This window comes from Seriola lalandi, unplaced genomic scaffold (assembly GCF_002814215.2).
Source record: "Seriola lalandi dorsalis isolate HSWRI2012SDOR001 ecotype SW California unplaced genomic scaffold, Sedor1 jcf7180002054548, whole genome shotgun sequence".
In the NCBI taxonomy this organism is placed as follows: domain Eukaryota; kingdom Metazoa; phylum Chordata; class Actinopteri; order Carangiformes; family Carangidae; genus Seriola; species Seriola lalandi.
The window spans coordinates 150,780-168,203 of NW_019525101.1; the positions used below are offsets into that span (position 1 = coordinate 150,780).

Below are 17,424 nucleotides of genomic sequence, written 5' to 3' on the forward strand. Positions count from 1 at the left end.
ATACTCTCAGATTGCAGCTCGGACAGGATTTGATTTAATCAGTATGAAATTTGTGAAATGCCAGAGTTTTTTTCCCTCATTACCACAAATTACGTAGAAGATCAGTTACACCACAAATCGTGATGTGTGTATGAGATTTAGAGGCTGAAATCAGATTAAGTGAAACATTATCAAATCACACAGCGGACTGAGTTCAGATTCACATGGTGGCATATGACAAACTGATGGACTGACTGAAAAAGTGATAAGAAAGCAGAAGAATAAATAGCTGCTAAATAGCTGTAGAAGAGTTTTTGGCCACTTGGTGGCTGCAAAAATTAGATGTGAATACAATAGTGACATCAGCGTTATGTTGTAATGGCAAACTTGCTAGCAAATGGCATTATTTACACATCAATCAGACACAGAGTAACATTATTGTTCAACTGGAGTCATATTTGTGTCCACCTTACAATTATAATTTCAATATTCACTCTCCTTTTACCTCTGTTTTGCTCTCCCTCAACTGGGAAACATATCTGGCTCTTTGGCAATTAAAGTTCCTCTCCAAACATGTTTTGAACTATGTAAAAAATACTCTGCTATGATGAATGTTTTTGTTAAATGTGGTTTTCCCACATGAAAAGTGAAAAAAGAAAAAAAGAAAACTGGGACTGGAAACACACCTCCGCTTACTTCCTCATTGAGAAATTCTGGATCAGGCCTTGTGCCCCGCCCACCATCGCTGCTTGCGCTAGGTTGAGCAGTGAAGGAGCAATGCCTATCAAGATAGTTAACGGAGGAAACATCAGAGAGTCTGAGCCACATGTCTGAGTCTCAGTCAGACCCAGACTCAGAAGAGTGTGTTGTGACCAAAATTGGTGATTAGCAGATGTATCAGAACGGTTAGCACAGTTAGCATCTTTAATTTTGTTATGTTGTTTCTTGGCATGTAACTGGCAATGGCTGACGCAGTGTTAGTGGTTGTACTAATGCAAACTCCAGCTCTGGTACTAACAAGGTTTTGGGTTTGTTTTGCCCAGCCCCCGTCCCTCCAAGCTGTCAGTTCCTTAGGTTATATGACATATGAAACTCTGGCTGTCTGAATCAGTTTTTATGACACTGTCATTGGTTCACTGCAGTTCTAAGGTGGAAATACTCAGTTATGGCGTTGACTGCTTATTTCGCTCACGATATGTTTTGTATTATTAAAAAAAACACTTGATTAATCGGAGGGGGTCTTTAAATGACCCAAAAGTCTGCTGTTTGGTGCTGGACTGTGTATAGGGGGTTTATCAGAGCTTTATGCTGAGCAGCTGTCTGCTGTGACTAGAAACCAAAACAATAAATTGAAAGATGCTGAATGCTCTGTAGACCTGAGAAGAACTGCTGCGTCAAGTGATAATTCTCTGCGTTCATACTGTAACTATGAGCAACATCTTTCACATACAAGTGCTCATGTGACCTATAATTGAATAGTGATTATATATAGCCGCTTTAAAATCACAAATAGCAGAGGGATAAAGAGAGCCTATTGCACTGTAACACGTCTAACGAACTGACAGAGCAGAAAGAAACGCTTTTATGTAATGTCTGAAAGTGCCAGAGTGATGGCAGAGAGGAGGAAGAGGAGATTGCCTCTGGCTGATGGGCAGGATGGAGAACTGAACTAGCGGTTCTCTTAGGCCTAACATCACCTTGTCTTCCCTACATCTGCCTTACATAACAGAAGCAATGTAGCTGACAGACATACTGTAGACGCTGCTCTCGACACTTTTCAGACCGGCTTAGAGAAAACTCATGAGGCACTTTATTAGGAACACCAACAATACTCAGACAGTGGCATTCAAAGCATGAAAAAAAAGCTTCCCCACACCATTACACATCCAACACGAGCCTGGGCTGTTGACACAAGGTACGATGGGTCCGTGGATTCATGCTCTTGATAACCAATTCTGACCCTACCATCTGCTTGTCTCAGCACAAATCCAGATTCATCAGACCAGGCTACATTTTTCCAGTCTTCAACTGTCCAGTTCTGTTGAGCCTGTGCCCACTGCAGCCTCAGATTTCTGTCCTTGGCCTGGAACCCAACGTGGTCTTCTGCTGCTGTAGCTCAAGCTTCGACGTGTTGTGCATTCTGACATGCTTTTCTGCTCACCACAGTTGTAAAGAGTGGTTATCTGAGTTACCATAGTCTTTCTCTCAGCTCCAACAAGTCTGGCTGTTCTCCTCTGACCTCTCTCATCAACAGAACTGCTGCTCACTGAATGTTGTTTTGTTTTTTTGCACCATTCTGGGTAAACTGGGTAAACTATAAAGACTGTTGTTTTTGAAAATCCCAGGAGATCAGCAGTTTCAGAAATACTCAAATCTCAGCCCGTCTGGCACCAACAGTCATGCCACAGTCACTGAGATCACATTTTTTTCCTCACTCTGATGTTTGATGTGGACATTAACTGAAGCTCCTGACCTGTGTCTGAACGATTTTAAGCATTTCACTGCTGCTGCATGACTGGCTGATTGGATAACTGCATGAATAAGCAGGTGCACAGGTGTTCCTAATAAAGTGCTTGGTGGGTGTATGACCTGAATGACCCGCTGACACCCTCCCTTTTGTCATGCTTTACCTCTCCTGCCGGCGCACGAGCTGGCAACCACATCAGTTCACGCCTGTGCGCAACCACAAACCCAAATGAGATCCGGCTAAAGTTCCTCTGCCGTCAAATCTTTTTCTGTGGGTATTTTATTGGAAAATAAAGGCAGAGTAAAAAGTGTACAGAGTTGGTTCGTGTGTGTGCGCGCGCGTGTGTGTGTGTGTGTGTGTGTGTGTGTGTGCGTGCACGCAGGCTCATCTGTGGAACATCTGCTCAACCAGCCCAAGGCTCCTCGCCTCTTGAGAAGTGGGTCACGTTTCCCGATGACGTCAAAAGTCCTTCTGCCTCTCCAGTTTGTGGAGTTTTGCCAAAACCACCACATGCCATTCCTCGTCCTTACAATGGAAACGCTCTCTCCAAAGCCTTGATGAATCACCTGCCAAACCTCTCACAATTCTTAAATCTCAACACTGAAGTGGGCCTGACCATGACAGCAAGACACAAGGTGAAGGGTTGATTATCCTCGGAGGAAAAAACACACGATAAAAAATGTCAACACGCGTTTTCATATTAGCTCAAACAGGAGACCAGTAAGGAATAGTATTACAGACAATGTCAGTAGTTCTGCTTTACAAAGGAACGGACCTGCAATGTGGTCTAAGAGTCATCGTTGTGATCCAGGATCTGAGGCTGAACTGCCTCAAGTCTGAGGATCTGACTAGACTCTTTCCAGTGTCAAAAGTGAGAAGAGAAAAGAAGAGAAGAGAAGAGAAGAGAAGAGAAGAGAAAAGAAGAGAAGAGAAGAGAAGAGAAGAGAAGAGAAGAGAAGAGAAGAGAAGAGAAGAGAGGAGGTGTCTGCTACAGTAGATATGGAGATTTCATTTAAGCTGTCCAATCCCGAAGGAGACAACACAGGGATCAGCGAGACTATGAATGGAACAGCGGCTAATGGAAAACATTATGGAGAGAGAGAGTGTGGAGAGAGAAACCTGAGGCAGCCCCAGGCACATAACCGTTAAAATAAAGGCCCAGTATGCCTGTTCTAGCCCTGATCACATTGTTGTGAGTCCCATTTTCACCTTACTACACAGAGAGACTTCCCAGAAATACACACGGCATGTGGCTATGTGTTATCTGTGCAGATGAAGGGCTGCGGATGGGGATTCATTTGAAGTTTTCTGGAACAATGCCATGTGTCTTATCAACGTGGCTCACATGTTGTCATGGCGTGTCCTTTCTCACTTCTTGTTTTCCAGGCAAAGATGTGACGTGAACCAGCGTCCATGGATCAGGGTTGGCTTGTGCTCCATAAAGCAATTAGCCCGTTAGCTAGGCTATCTTGGGCAGGAAGGGGTGCTTGGACCCAACAGCGCACTATTTCCACGACAAAGGACTTGTCTGACCACAAACACACATACACACATACACACACACACACACACACACACACACACACACACACACACATGCACACGCACGGAAGAGCCTGCTGTTCATAGCCATCGATTGTGGCCTATTATAAACGGAAGTCACCTACACACGAACACGTCAACCCTGACATCGTTTAGTGTCTCCAGGCAATGCAGAGCTTAGCAGCAACAAATCAATGAGACCTTGCTTAGCCAGTTTGCCGAACAGTGCATGCGTGCGTGCGTGTGTGTGTGTGTGTGTGTGTGTGTGTGTTTGTGTGTGTGTGTGTTCGCAGGTGGTTACAGTGTATGGAGAAGTAGTAGTGTAGCAGTGGAAGGGATCACCATTTTATGAACCACCTCATGGACAAAAAGCCTTAGCAGAGATTTGGGAGAATGGACTGAGGGCAAACTGTAGCTGCTGCCTTCATCTAACTGAGCAGAGAGTCACTCTTTCAGGCTGAAATATAGCGTCTAGCTGAACTCTAGCGGAATATCTCTGGGTCTTTTGAATGTGTTGTCCTCACAATGTACCTAACAAATGACTGTCAACTTCAGACGACATTCACTTTAAAAATAAAATTAAATATTTACTATGCACACTAACACACTGAAAGGAAAAAAGTTCCTGTAAACTTTTTCTTATGTCCTACATTAATAAGAAATCAGGCACAAACTTCAACAAAATTCTAATCTGTATACCAGGAATAAGGCTGACAAATCCAGATAAATGGTAAACACTAGAATCACAGAGCAAAAAAGTATTTAAAAAATAAAAACGGCTGGCTGCTTGTTGACTTCTTTCCCCAGTTATTGCTATTTTTAATTGATAAAAATAACTCATTTCCTTGAGCTGACCATTAGCGGTTTCTGTTTGCAGAGTGGATTCAGAAATGTGACCAAAGTGGTGCAAAAATGGATCCACGCTGTTAAACTCAGCGTCATTACCAGCATTCCAGCATTGGTATTTGTTCATATACGGTGTGTCAATAAAAATGTAAATCATATAGACACTGTATACCATCATGCAAATTCAGCACAGGACTACACCTATACATTGCGCTTTTAATATTTGACTAATTGAAAGTGACTGTGTGAAAACAGCCCTTAACCCAAACCCTAAGACTCTCGCCCCTGCAAGGGGTGAAATAACCCAACTGACAGACAGATGTACAGACAGATTTTTTTTTTCTCTAACATATTTAGAGAGTAAAACATAGCATTGAGCAGGGAACAGCAGAGGCCTTGTTGGCTGCAGGGACAGACAGGCTCATGGCGAGCCAGTGAGGCAGCGGGCTGGACGGACGGGGAGGGCTCACCAGGCAGAGGTTACAATAACACATTTCCTCGCACCACGCCATGGAGCTAGACAGACATGCAGCTCACTGACTGAACCTCATAACATTAAAGTGCAAAGGATATTATTCCAAAGTTAGATCTCTATCCGTGATACCTACGTTTGTGCCAGGAATTCGATCAGTAAAGCAAAGTTTATGGATAAGATGTGACAAGGAAATACAAGGAAATCTGGGCTCAGAGGGATTGTCTTTTAAAACGGTTAAAAGAATATAACTGCTTGTACTTTGCAGTGGTGGAACATAACTAAATACACTCAAATACTGTACTTACTGTACTTGAGTCCTTCCATTTTACATTTCAGAGGGGATTATTATACTTTTCACTCCACTGCATTTAATTGAAAGCCTTATAGTTACTTTGCTGATAAAGATTTGCATACAAAAAAATGGGATCAGTTTATAAAAGATAACGTGTTGTGACAGATTAAACTGCCTTAGAGTAAATAATAAGTTGTAAAATGAGCTCAACCTTGACAAGATATAACATAAAAATGCTTCTTAAATGTTTATGAATTAGTTATAATTATTGTATAATATAATATAGTATATTGTATATACTATAAAACTCTGACAGGGGCCATTATGCTACGTAACAAGTACAGTTTGCTGACAAAACATCTGTACTTTCACTTTAATAATATTTTGAATGCATGACCTTTAATGGAGTATTTTTACATTACTCCTGTTTCTTAAGTGAAGGAAATAATGTGCAACAGTCCTGTGGTGAAATTATGAGGTTGTGATGTTTCGGAGGAAATTTGTACTGCATGAACATTTTGAATCAAATAAAAAATATGCAATAGCCTGTCCAGTTGAAGCCATATGTGTCCAACCAGGCAGAGGATTACTAAAAACAATAAGTAAACCATCAGTAAGAACAGCCTCCTTTGTCATGCTCCTGAAATGTATAATCGATTAATAGCCGACTATGTTTGGATTTATAGGACAGCCTCAGTCAGAAGGGTTCAAAATGTTCCTGCTTGTTAAATGAATCATGGCAGCAGCAGCAGCAGCAGCGACTGTGGCCTGCTCTGTTTCTAACATGGCCAGACTGGACCTGAGGGATTAGCTGCACTTCCTCTCTGAACCCGGACACCAATCAAAAGCCATGAGATCAATTTTTGGGACCCCGCTGTCCCAAATGTGCACATGCACACTCTGAGGGGGGAAATTAACAGTTGTTTCTTCCATTTGTTTTTCACACATTCTACTGACTGCAGCTATTTACATCTAGGGCCACACTCCCCCCAACTCTCCGCTTCTACCTCTCTCTCTCACAAACATGCACACGTACACACTCTAGCACACACTTCCCGGGGCGATGTGAGAGTGTCTATTCATTCGGCAGAGGCCAGCTGCACACCTGGTGACAGCCCAGGATGGTGGTGTTGGCTCAGGTCAGGGTGTACGGGGAGAGGAGGGCCAGGAAGGGGAGGGCTGGGTGAATGAACCCACAGGCCTGTCCTTCAGGGTCTGCTCAACCTGCACATTCCAGTTCATTCAGCAGCGGGGCAAGAGCAGGAATGTCCCCTCATGTAAGGGATCACTGTCTTAAATGTGGGCTCCTCGTGTGATTGAAAAGGGCCTTTAAGAGGATAAATAGAGATGAAAGCCAAACGTGTTGCGTTCAGTTCCCCAAAGTGATGTGCTGCCGTACCGGATATGTAACTGGTACCTATCAACCTGCCCATCCTTTAAAGAGAGAAAACATTGCTTCAGCAGTGCACACACATAAGTGCTTGTTTCGTGCATAGAGCTGGGAATCGAACTTCAGTCCTTTTTGGCACTGACCGAAATGTGTTGTTACCATAGATATCAAAAACTGTCGTGTACTGAAAGTTAGCAAAGGATACTTGGCAAAATTCTTTTTTCTTTGATCATATATTTCTGATTCAAATGATTTTTTGAATTTTACCAAATTTAGACTGTATTGTATTCAGGGGAATCTCTTGTATGATTACTTGTGTTTAGACATTGGGGGGGTTTGGCTTCTTTTGCAAATTAAACAAAAGGGTTTGGCAGAAAACAAAGTTTATATTTCTCAAAGTAAATTATCAACAAAAGTATATTGGTATCAGTACTAGAACTCTGTTATAAAAGGTGGGGTTGTCGTGTGATTGAAAACGCTCTTCAAGGGGTTAAATAGAAATGAAAGCCAAAACCAAAGGCGATGTGACTGTTGATTTCTGAAAGCTGGCAGTGGATTCTTCGATCAGATATTTCATTTAGTCAAATCTCAATTACTGCTAATAGGAAGCACTAACAGCAGCTAGCACTAATGAGGAGGTGGAGTTTGACATACACTTTATTTGGATGCTGTGACAGGCTACAGTGCTTCCTCTGGTGCTGCTTGCTCCTGGAAACAGTCACTGTTGGTGATTTCAGCAGCCAAGGGGAGGACCTTAGTGATCAGTCCAGAAGAAGTATCCACTGTAAGAATTTCACAACCAGCACAGACATCATTCGGAGCTGGAATAAGCACTCAAGGCCACTAAAGTTGCAACGTTTTGTAGCAATTTACTGTTTGTGCTGTTTGGTTGTCGAGATGATGTTTCTGTGTTATTCTGTCAATCCCTAGCGGAGTGCTGAGTATTATTATTGATTTACAAATAATTACAATTACTGTGATTGTTATCATTAATAAATAATACGTTACAAGTGTTAATAGTAGTCAGAATTGTTTGTAGTACATATAAGATACTTGAAATTGACCTTAAAATGCCACACATCTGCACCTATAGCCCCTAATGAAGCCCCCCCCCAACCTGCCCCAACAAAAAAACCATCTCTGACACTGCCTATATAGCCGATTGTGTTTTGAGAACTTCAGAAGTTTGGCTTCTGCAAAACAAAAAAGGGTTCTGTAGAAAAACATTATCAACAAATGTATTCCTATAATAACAGTCCATAAACTCAGGTATCATATTAGCTACATACATTTCAAACAGTACCCAGCCCGCTTCACCCATACACCTAACATACACCTACATACACCTAACATATGCGCATATGCAAGAGCATCCAGTTCTTCACACACACACACACACACACACACACACACACACACACACACACTCCTGTCTCGCTCTCTCTCTCTATCTTTTCCTCACACACACAAACATACTCATGCACACGCACACATACTGTACGCATACACACATTTGTGCCAGGAACATTCTGTTCACCTCCATCACTGAAATAGTCGGTCTCTTATGGTAACACAGAAAACTTGAGTGACATAATTGCCTTAGTCTAGAACAGACAGCAGAAGAAAGTACAGCATGTAATCTACCCTTCAACACGCACAAAAAAAATAAAAAATCCATAATTCACTTCAGATTCTACCATTCTATTCAAATAAGAGGCCGTTATTAGGATCCTGAGGTGTTAATATGTGTGCTGTGTGTCAGGACTGAAGGCCTGTGCCTGTCTAGCAGTTCCAGCTGCGTTGGGTTGTGTCTGTGGTTTGAGGCCCCTCCGTGTTTCTCCGAGCGGATTCAACCTCTCAGCCTGCAGCAGCTGGCAGCCATCAAGCTGCTGGCAACACACACACACACTCGCTTACATGCACACACATGCTCACACAGACGTCCTTCCATAATTTCCATGGTAATCAGTAGGGAGCCAGATCGTGGTCGTGCCAGGGGTAGGGAAGAGGAGGATGAGGGGTACTACACTTAGTCCTGGACCTCTGGTTTGGTTGGCTTAGGTGATCAGAGACACGGGGCAAGAATCAGGATATGAGCTACTCTTGTTGCTGTAACTGAAGGTAATGAGAGAATTGGACACAGATGCGTGAGCCATGTAATGTAGAGTTTAAAGGATAATTCCACTTTATTACAACTGGGGTCTTATTTTCTTAGTTTGGCTATCATTGCTGTTGGTAATAGTAACATTGTTCTCACCCAATGAATTTCTGAGAAAACGGTAACATCACCAAAAAGAGCATAGGTGCGGCAATAAGTGGTCATAAAGGTTTAAGAGGAATAGTTGTAGTACTTTTTGGGAAATGCGCCTTTTCAGTTTCAGTTTGATACCATTCTCATGACTGGATGCTGAATATAAGGCTACGGCCAGCAGCCAAGTAGCTTAGCTTAGCATAAGGACTGGAAGCTGTGGGAAAGACCTAACCAGGCCCTGTCCAAAAAAATCTACCAACCAGCGGAGGCAGAAATCAGAGCAGAGTCAGGCTGCAGCCAGTCTTTATGATAAACTAAGCTAATCAATCAGAATATCAATAAATGCATTTCCCAAAATGTTGAACTCTTCCTTTAGTTAGTCACAAAGGTAAATGGTAAAATTATGACCCAAACTGTCTGTTGTAAACAATCACAGTTTATAGATGACTTTTTGGATCAACTTGGACATACTGTGCAACGGGGGATTATTGAAGAGGCGTAATTATACACACGCATCAAGGTTTACATTTCGATCCCAGTCGGCTCTTCAACAGGTCAAAGAAAAAAAAAAAACTCCTGATAAAGATGCAACTGGGATCAAAATGTCTTTTTGAATAATCTTTGTGGCTCTTGGAGTCAATGTACAGGCATTACATTTTTCAATGAAGGATTATTAGCAGCTCACACTTTTGGTTTTAACCCTAAATGAAGTGGTTTTACAGAATTTGGCTAAACTGTCGGTTTGTTTACAATGTCTCGAACTGTCTGATTTCTTGCCTCCTCCCTCAGACTTTGTGTAGCGATGTTGCTGTTTCAAAATCTTAACAATTATTTTGGCGAGTACAATGTTATCATAACAGATTGAAACCATTGCCAAAACTATGAAAATAAAACCCAGGTTGTAATGAACCCAAATTATGCTGTACACAGCTGGTAGCTGGTTATCGCAGAACAGTGCAGAACTTGTCAGTTTGGTGAGACAAAAAAAAAAAATGTGGGCAAGGAACTCCTGTTTATGCCGCCACAGGACAAAACTCGGTGTAATGTGGCTTCACGCTGGGTAGCCAACATGGCAGAGGTAACACATACAAATCTGGAGCACAAGGACGCTAAATGTTGCTACACTGCATCAGTCAAATGCAAGACTCTTCCACCGTTCAGGGGGGTAAGAGTAAGCCTGCTGTTTTGCCTGGCTACTAAACAAAACCTCGAATGACCTACTTTCATTCCTACCCCAATTCCTCCACCCCTCGCCTCCTCACACACGAACAGCGCAGCTAATACACTGGGACTGAATGAGGATTGAAAGTGTGAAGTGGATCGCCCAATCACAAGACACACAACCCCATGCTGATATCAGCTTCCTTTCCAAATGCAGCGGGAGGCTTTCAATCAGACCGTTTCTAACCCAGAGGCCAGTCCAGTCAAAAGAAAAAAAAAAGTAAAAAAATAAAAGTAAAAAAAAACAACAACAAAAAAAAAAACATCATATCCCACGAGGCTATGTGTTTAGAATACAAACAAGCTGTTTGGGATGAGAGTGCGCAGTGGCCCACTGGTAAATCACTGCCCTACAGGCTATCAACAACCTCCACCATGCAAAACACAATTCAATTATGGACGGTGTAGCAAAAATAGAGTACCAGGAAACATTTACAACAGCAACAGTAATTGTGTTTGGATCCCATTCCACAGGAAGTCATTATCATAGATTTCAAGAATATCTTTATCATCCAAGTTAAGAAAGAATTTCCTCCTCTGGTTGGGATAATATTTGTGTTGGTGTCAGTGAAAGGACAGAGAGCAGAGCGCTGTTGAGAGGGGTGGAGTCACCGACAGAAGAGGGAGGTGCTTCCAACACCTCGCAAAGAGAATGAAAAGCAGAAGCGACTCGCTAATGTCCACTCCCCTCCCTGACCAATCAGCAATCGGCTTCCGGTCAACCTTTGCAGCTCAGGTAGCGGTTTAGTTGAAAAGACTCCATGTCTGGTGGCAACACGGCAGACTTCTTTCCTCTGCTTGTGAGGAGAGAAAGTTCCATGACAGCGCTGATGTCTGCAGCAGGAGAGCCTTGGACTCAAATTTCCTTACACGCTGTGAAAAGCGATCCACACCACAAGTCCACACCTCTTCCTCCAGTTCAATATCCCAGCTGAAATACAGAAGACCGGCCTGTCATTTTGTATTAAACCGAGAAGCAGAGCTATCCCGCAGAGGCCCTTGCTAACCGCTATCAGATCAGCTGATAATGACTTTCTTTTATTACGCCCATGATGGGGAGGATGACCCCAGCGTTGCGAAATCCACCTACTTAGTGAACTGATAGATGCTGGCAGCCAATTTGTAATCAAAAGGAGGGCAAATGGCTGTTTATTAAATCTACAGTTGTGCAGACTGAAGCATAGCCTAGGAGCATGGCTTTGGCAGAGCGGCAAGGGGCAACATGGCAGCTTTAAAGCTTGTGAGGACAAAGAGACGGAGGGATTTCTCTTTGCTCTATTTATTTTCCGAATAAACAGTTTTTACACAGTGACTATCATTCTGAAGGTCCTTTATATAAGACTCTAAGTTCAGCATCAACTGTAATCCTCCATCCAACCTGACACTATCCATCAAACACTTCAGACGCACAGCACTAATGCAAACATCATCAGGTCAACAAAGTGCAGATCTACTCTTTGTCACGCCTCTCTTACTGCTTCTTTCAAATGTCGTAACTCTATTACACAGGATTGTTAAAACATCACTCTGACTGTTCAGGTCATCTAGTTAAGAAGCGCTACCTGGAAAATTGTGGCCCTCGTCGCTTCCGTGCAAGAAACCTATGTTTGCTCCTCCAGGCAGAGTCAGTTGGACACTTCATGCTGTCTGGCATCTCCCCTGTTCCTGTCACCGTGTGATGGTTTCATTGTGGCCCCTCCCAAACGAGTGTTTGACCCCCCTAAGGGAGGCCAGAGCCCCTTGTGAGCGAGGTGATGACTAGTGTGGGTCAGCATGGGCTTGTTTACACATTACAGACCACACAGACAAGACACGGTTAAGACAGCATATGTACGCCATGTGTGTCTCAATTACAGGCAAGCCGTCAACTGCTTAGCACAGCCGCCAGCCGTGCGGGAAAGATAGACTCAGGCTTTGTTACAAAAAATCTATTATATGTTCAATGTTACTTTCATACACTATCAGGACAGTGTGAGCACTGCTGTCTTAATATACCACAACAAAAACATGTAATAGAGATCATCTCTCAGCAGAGGGCTCCAGCCTGGTCGAGGTGACAGGGCACAGGAGAGTCAGAGATGTGGGAAATGTTTGCATCTTTGCATGATATTGTCTGTTTGGTGTGGTCCTTCCATTCAGCTCGGCTTTTATTGGGACATCAGTGCAAGAAAAGAATTTCTGAAGCAGACCACGACGTGTTTATTGCCATAGTTCCATCAAGCTGTTAACGACTAATGTCTTGATTTTAGGGCTGTTTTTATTGTTCTCTAACTAACTCCATCTTGAATCTTGTATAGTAATGGAGTCTGAATCTAAATGTAATGTTATCCGCCCTCTTCTGTCTTTTTACACATTTGCTGTCTTTGAAATAGTGAACTGCTTCTGCTGAAAAGAAGTGATTTTATTACAGCTTGGTTGTGTAATGCCTATGTTCACTCTTACTATAATGAAAATACGACTGTGTGAAGTGGGAAAAATATCAGGATTTGTTTTTGTTTGTTTTTTTACTTTCACCAATATACTGTTTCCCTCTTTTTTTTAATGCTTGATCATAGTGTGAGATAATAGATGGAAGGTATAACTTCATTATTTAATGCAAAAATATATAAACAACAATGTATACTGAATGTACTGTTTTCTTATATATATATATTTGTATGACTGAAAAAGTATATTTTCTTTCCATGATTACAACATTTCTCTTTAAGACACAGAAGTGTGAAATTACATGTACACATGCTTGTTTGTAGCCATACAGTTATTATTAAGTGTAAACTATAGAGCCAGTCATTTTCCAGCTCATCACTCATTCAAAAACACAGATACATTCTCACTCCATTACTGCAGCAAAGCAATCGCTGAATATCAAATTAATAAAGATTGACACTTGAATAAGCTTCAGCTGAGACATCAAACCTAAATCAGTGTAAACTGTAAAATATAAGAGTCTTTTCATATCCAATTTGTGCATGTGCATAACTGTGTTTGTGTGTGTGTAGGTGTGTGTGTATGTGTGACCACAAAGAAAAACAAACAAGCACACGACAACGCTAACTAGCCCTGAGAGCTCAGGGCATCTTTCAAGTGGCTGGGCCGACAGTGCAGCCTCTCATCTCCCAACCTAACCGCACTCACAGGTCACAACGAGAGCTTTGATCACTGCAAAAATCTGTTTCCCATTCACATGCTCAGCATGCTCATTGATTTTCCATAAGGAGGGCTGAGGAGCTGAGATGACTTTGGTTGAGTGAAGCCTCCCATCTCCTCTTAACACAGGTATGCATGTGTTGCACTATCAGAAGAGGTTTAACAGCCAGAGCTGCTACATTCCTGGGGTTTAAGGACAACAAGCCCCGATGAGCAATGTGAAACAAGTGGCATTAAAGCCCAGAACAGAAAGATAAAATGCATTTGTCAGTTTTGTGGCAGAGGCTCAGAGATCATCTAGGGGAAAATGTTTGACATAAATAACTAGTGATGAGATGAATCACTGTCATTGTATCCTCAGCTTCCCTTTCTCATCAGCACTTGAAAGCACTGTTTCTAAAATAGCATCCATTTAGCACCAAAATACCAAATCTGGTTCTTGATTTTCAAATGACAAAAGACAGTTACAACTGCATCTATACTGTATAATAAAGCATCACCTTGATCTGATGGATGCAAGGTCTTCGGGGGAAAATGTGGTGAAACTGATCATTTTAGATGAGGATAACATAGAGTGGGGTCCAAAACCACTTTCCCATTCACTTGAATGGGTATCAATTTTATTTAAGAAAAAAGAAATCTTGAGGCTTTATATAAACACTGTCACTGTGACGATAAATTAGAAAAAAAATTTGTAAATTGTTATAATTGCATATTTTCCAGCCAATGGCTACAAATGGCTCCAGATATGAGTCCAAAAATGATCTGTGCAGATCAGAGCAATAACAACTGATCAAGATCAAAGCACAACCAAGCAAAGTGTAATAAACACACTGCAACCTAACACACAATCATCACAAGTAAACACATAATAATAATAATAGACCTAATAATAATAATAATAATAATAATAGACGTACTAATAATAATAATGATAATAATAACAATAGACCTAATAATAACAATAATAACAATAATGTGTAGGTGACTCACTATACATATCACTTACAGGACATTTCTAAAAGCTATGTAGCCTGCAATATTAATAGCATATCTAAACAGAAATAATAATAATAATAGCTTAATAATAATACTAATATAATACTCTATTCTAATAAGAGTCCAACGGTCCTCATTTCATTGACATTGCACTGCGCCCTCCTTTCTCGTCTCAAACATAAAACTCGTCATTGGAAGAAGAAAACAAGCCAGAAATAGAAAAGTTGAATGGGACAGAAACTTCTTACCTGGTCCCTCTGGATGCATGGCAGAGAGGTCCGGCGATGTGACTTACTGTTGGACTGACTGTGTGCCATGTCTGACGCTATCACAGAACTGGACCTCCTGCGCCTTTTAAATACAGGGATCTCTTCCCTGGCTCCAGTCACGGGGGTGCAGCCCTCCTTGTGTCTCCCTTGGTTGGGAAGGAGCTTGTCAGCATACCTCGCCAGCAGGATGCCCAGCACTCCAACCAGGTACGCTACGTACGGTCTCCAAGTGGCCCTGACTTTGTGTAGTGAGAAGAGTGAAATAGTCCTGATTATGCTGATGAAAACGATCACAGATATGCCCTGATTCAGCCGTGCTACCATGAGTGCGCCGGTGGCCACGCATACGAGCACGACCACTGCCGCTGTCGTGAATGAAAACAGCTGCTCATCTGTCCCGTCCAGGAGAGACCACGCCGCTGCTTCGCCCAGGTGGCACACGGTTAGGAGGGATAGGGCGGTCTGGATTAGAACCCCACAGCGGATTAAGTACACACCAACCCAAAAGAAGGCACATAGGAGGGTGAACAATGGCGAAACCACACTCCAGCAAGTTTGTAGCAGCTCCGCCGCGCAGCCTGTAACGAAGTGAAAGGGAGACGATGAATGCGAGAGTCTGTTGTCAGCGCTGCTGCTGCTGCTGCTGCTGGCTTCAGCTCTCCAGTCTGCACATTTAACCAACAGAGCGAGAAAAACCGAAAGCGACCCCACACACACCGCACTCCGGAGTCTCTGGGAACTCCATATTTTTGTGAACATTAGCCTCACCCACGACTCGTAGTCTCGGTCACGGCACAGTGGGATGACACATGTTTTCACATAACCATTGCGATCCAGTGCGCCGAGGCTTTTTTCACGAGTGCTGCTCTGCGCACAGGTACTGTCAGATTCTGCAGTCATCGCCATCACTCATGGCAGATATGAAGTATGAGGAAGTCTATAATGCATCTATACCAGTGTGGTCATGGGACAGGACATGAGTTAGTGACAAAACAAACATCATTTATTGTAGGCATAATGAAAAAGCACAGTGAATACGCACAGATGCGTCTCCATTTACGCATGGAGATGTGCTGCCACTGAACGCATTCTCTTTGTTTTTCCAGGTGTGGGTTCAGACACTGTTACCCGAAACAGCGTGAAAAGAGCCTGAGTGACAGAGTAACTCAGATATCATACAGATCTAGGGCATTTGCTTCTCTGCACACACGCGTCCTGCTTTGCCCTCCTTTGTGGCGCGCGGACTCTTTGACTTGTGCTGTCATCCTCTTCGCTTTGTGGCTCCACGGCCCGGTCCGTGCAGCAGCAACAGCAGTCTTCGCAAAACACCAGCCCCGTTCCGTGAACATTCAGCGATGAACCGTGCTCTCTGTGTCCTTTGTCCGGCCACTTCCCGATCTCTCCTGAAACGGCAGCGGCTCCCGTTACTTTCGAGGATAAACGCTGCTGAGGAATTTAAGATGTTGGAGTGAGTGTCCGGCAGGTTATTGATCGGCTTGTTGGAGGGACAAATCCAGAGTGTTTGTCACCAGCTCTCCAACCAGCCGTGAGTCCTCAGCTCATTCACACCCCCGAGTTCCGACTCCACACAGGGAGCAAGATATTGCAGCAGCAGTGAAACCCCCAAATCCTTCCTCAGCCAGCCCAGCAGGCGTTGTCCTCTCCAGATCTGACTTGTGTTTAGATCTTTTCTCTCATTAAAATTTTTAAATATGAATTTATTCAAATGCTTTAAAAAAATAAAAAATAAAAAAAATCTTATTTAAGCTGTAACAATTCCTTTTTTATATATTGAGGCTGACCTATATTTTCCTATTGAGTTTCTGAATGGAATAAACATGGTGTATTTAGGAACAAACATTTCAGGCCATGTTTTATCTCAGTTGGTGCATTCTGATTTGTGGTTTTGGTGTAACATTTCTCTAAGGTTACCAAGCCAAGTTGAGGGCTTCAAAATGCCTTCAAATGAATTCATTTTTAATTGAGGAGAAGTGTCTAGATGCTGACGAGACAAATGGGAGCTCTGCAGGCAAACTGTTTTGCAGTGAAATTCCCAGAATAGTCCTGTGGTTGCCCTACAGCTTGACTCCCTGTCCCCACTCCACCAGGTCATTGAAATATTCATCCTACTTTAAGTGTCACTGATGATGTGTTGCGTCACAGTGGAAGCTCTCCATCAATGTTTCAGCACAGGAGACCTTCTGTGTGCATAAGTACATGTGTTCACAGTTCAGGAGGCACACGTGTGTTCCCTTAGATGTGCATGTAATGCTCTCATGGGATCTCACCCTCTCACATAAGGTTGGATCTGTGCACCATATGCAAATATATAGACATCCACAGCTAAGCAAACACATGGTATCTCGCCCACGTTTGCTGATGCACATACGAAGAAGCTGACGCACAAACTGCATGTAGCCAGTCTCTGCCTCCTTCTCAATTCTGCTTTCGCTTTCTTCTCTCTCTCTGTCTCTCTCAATCACTCACACACACACACACACACACACACACACACACACACACACACACACACACACACACACACA

The 17,424-nt window shown here is 42.8% G+C and overlaps 1 protein-coding gene across 2 annotated transcripts in view; it reads right to left on the bottom strand.

The window, feature by feature from the left end:
- Window positions 1–16,485, bottom strand: part of LOC111661656 (cGMP-inhibited 3',5'-cyclic phosphodiesterase 3A) — a 73,857-nt gene extending 57,372 nt beyond the window's left edge. Inside the window, exon 1 of one of the 2 annotated variants that reach the window (XM_087176323.1) lies at window positions 14,858–16,485. In XM_087176323.1, the coding sequence (XP_087032449.1) occupies window positions 14,858–15,784 (927 nt within the window). In that variant the 5' untranslated portion in view covers window positions 15,785–16,485. The remainder of the gene's footprint in view (window positions 1–14,857) is intronic. The other variant, XM_023415306.2, reaches the window with a different exon arrangement.
- Between the last annotated feature and the right edge of the window lie 939 nt (window positions 16,486–17,424).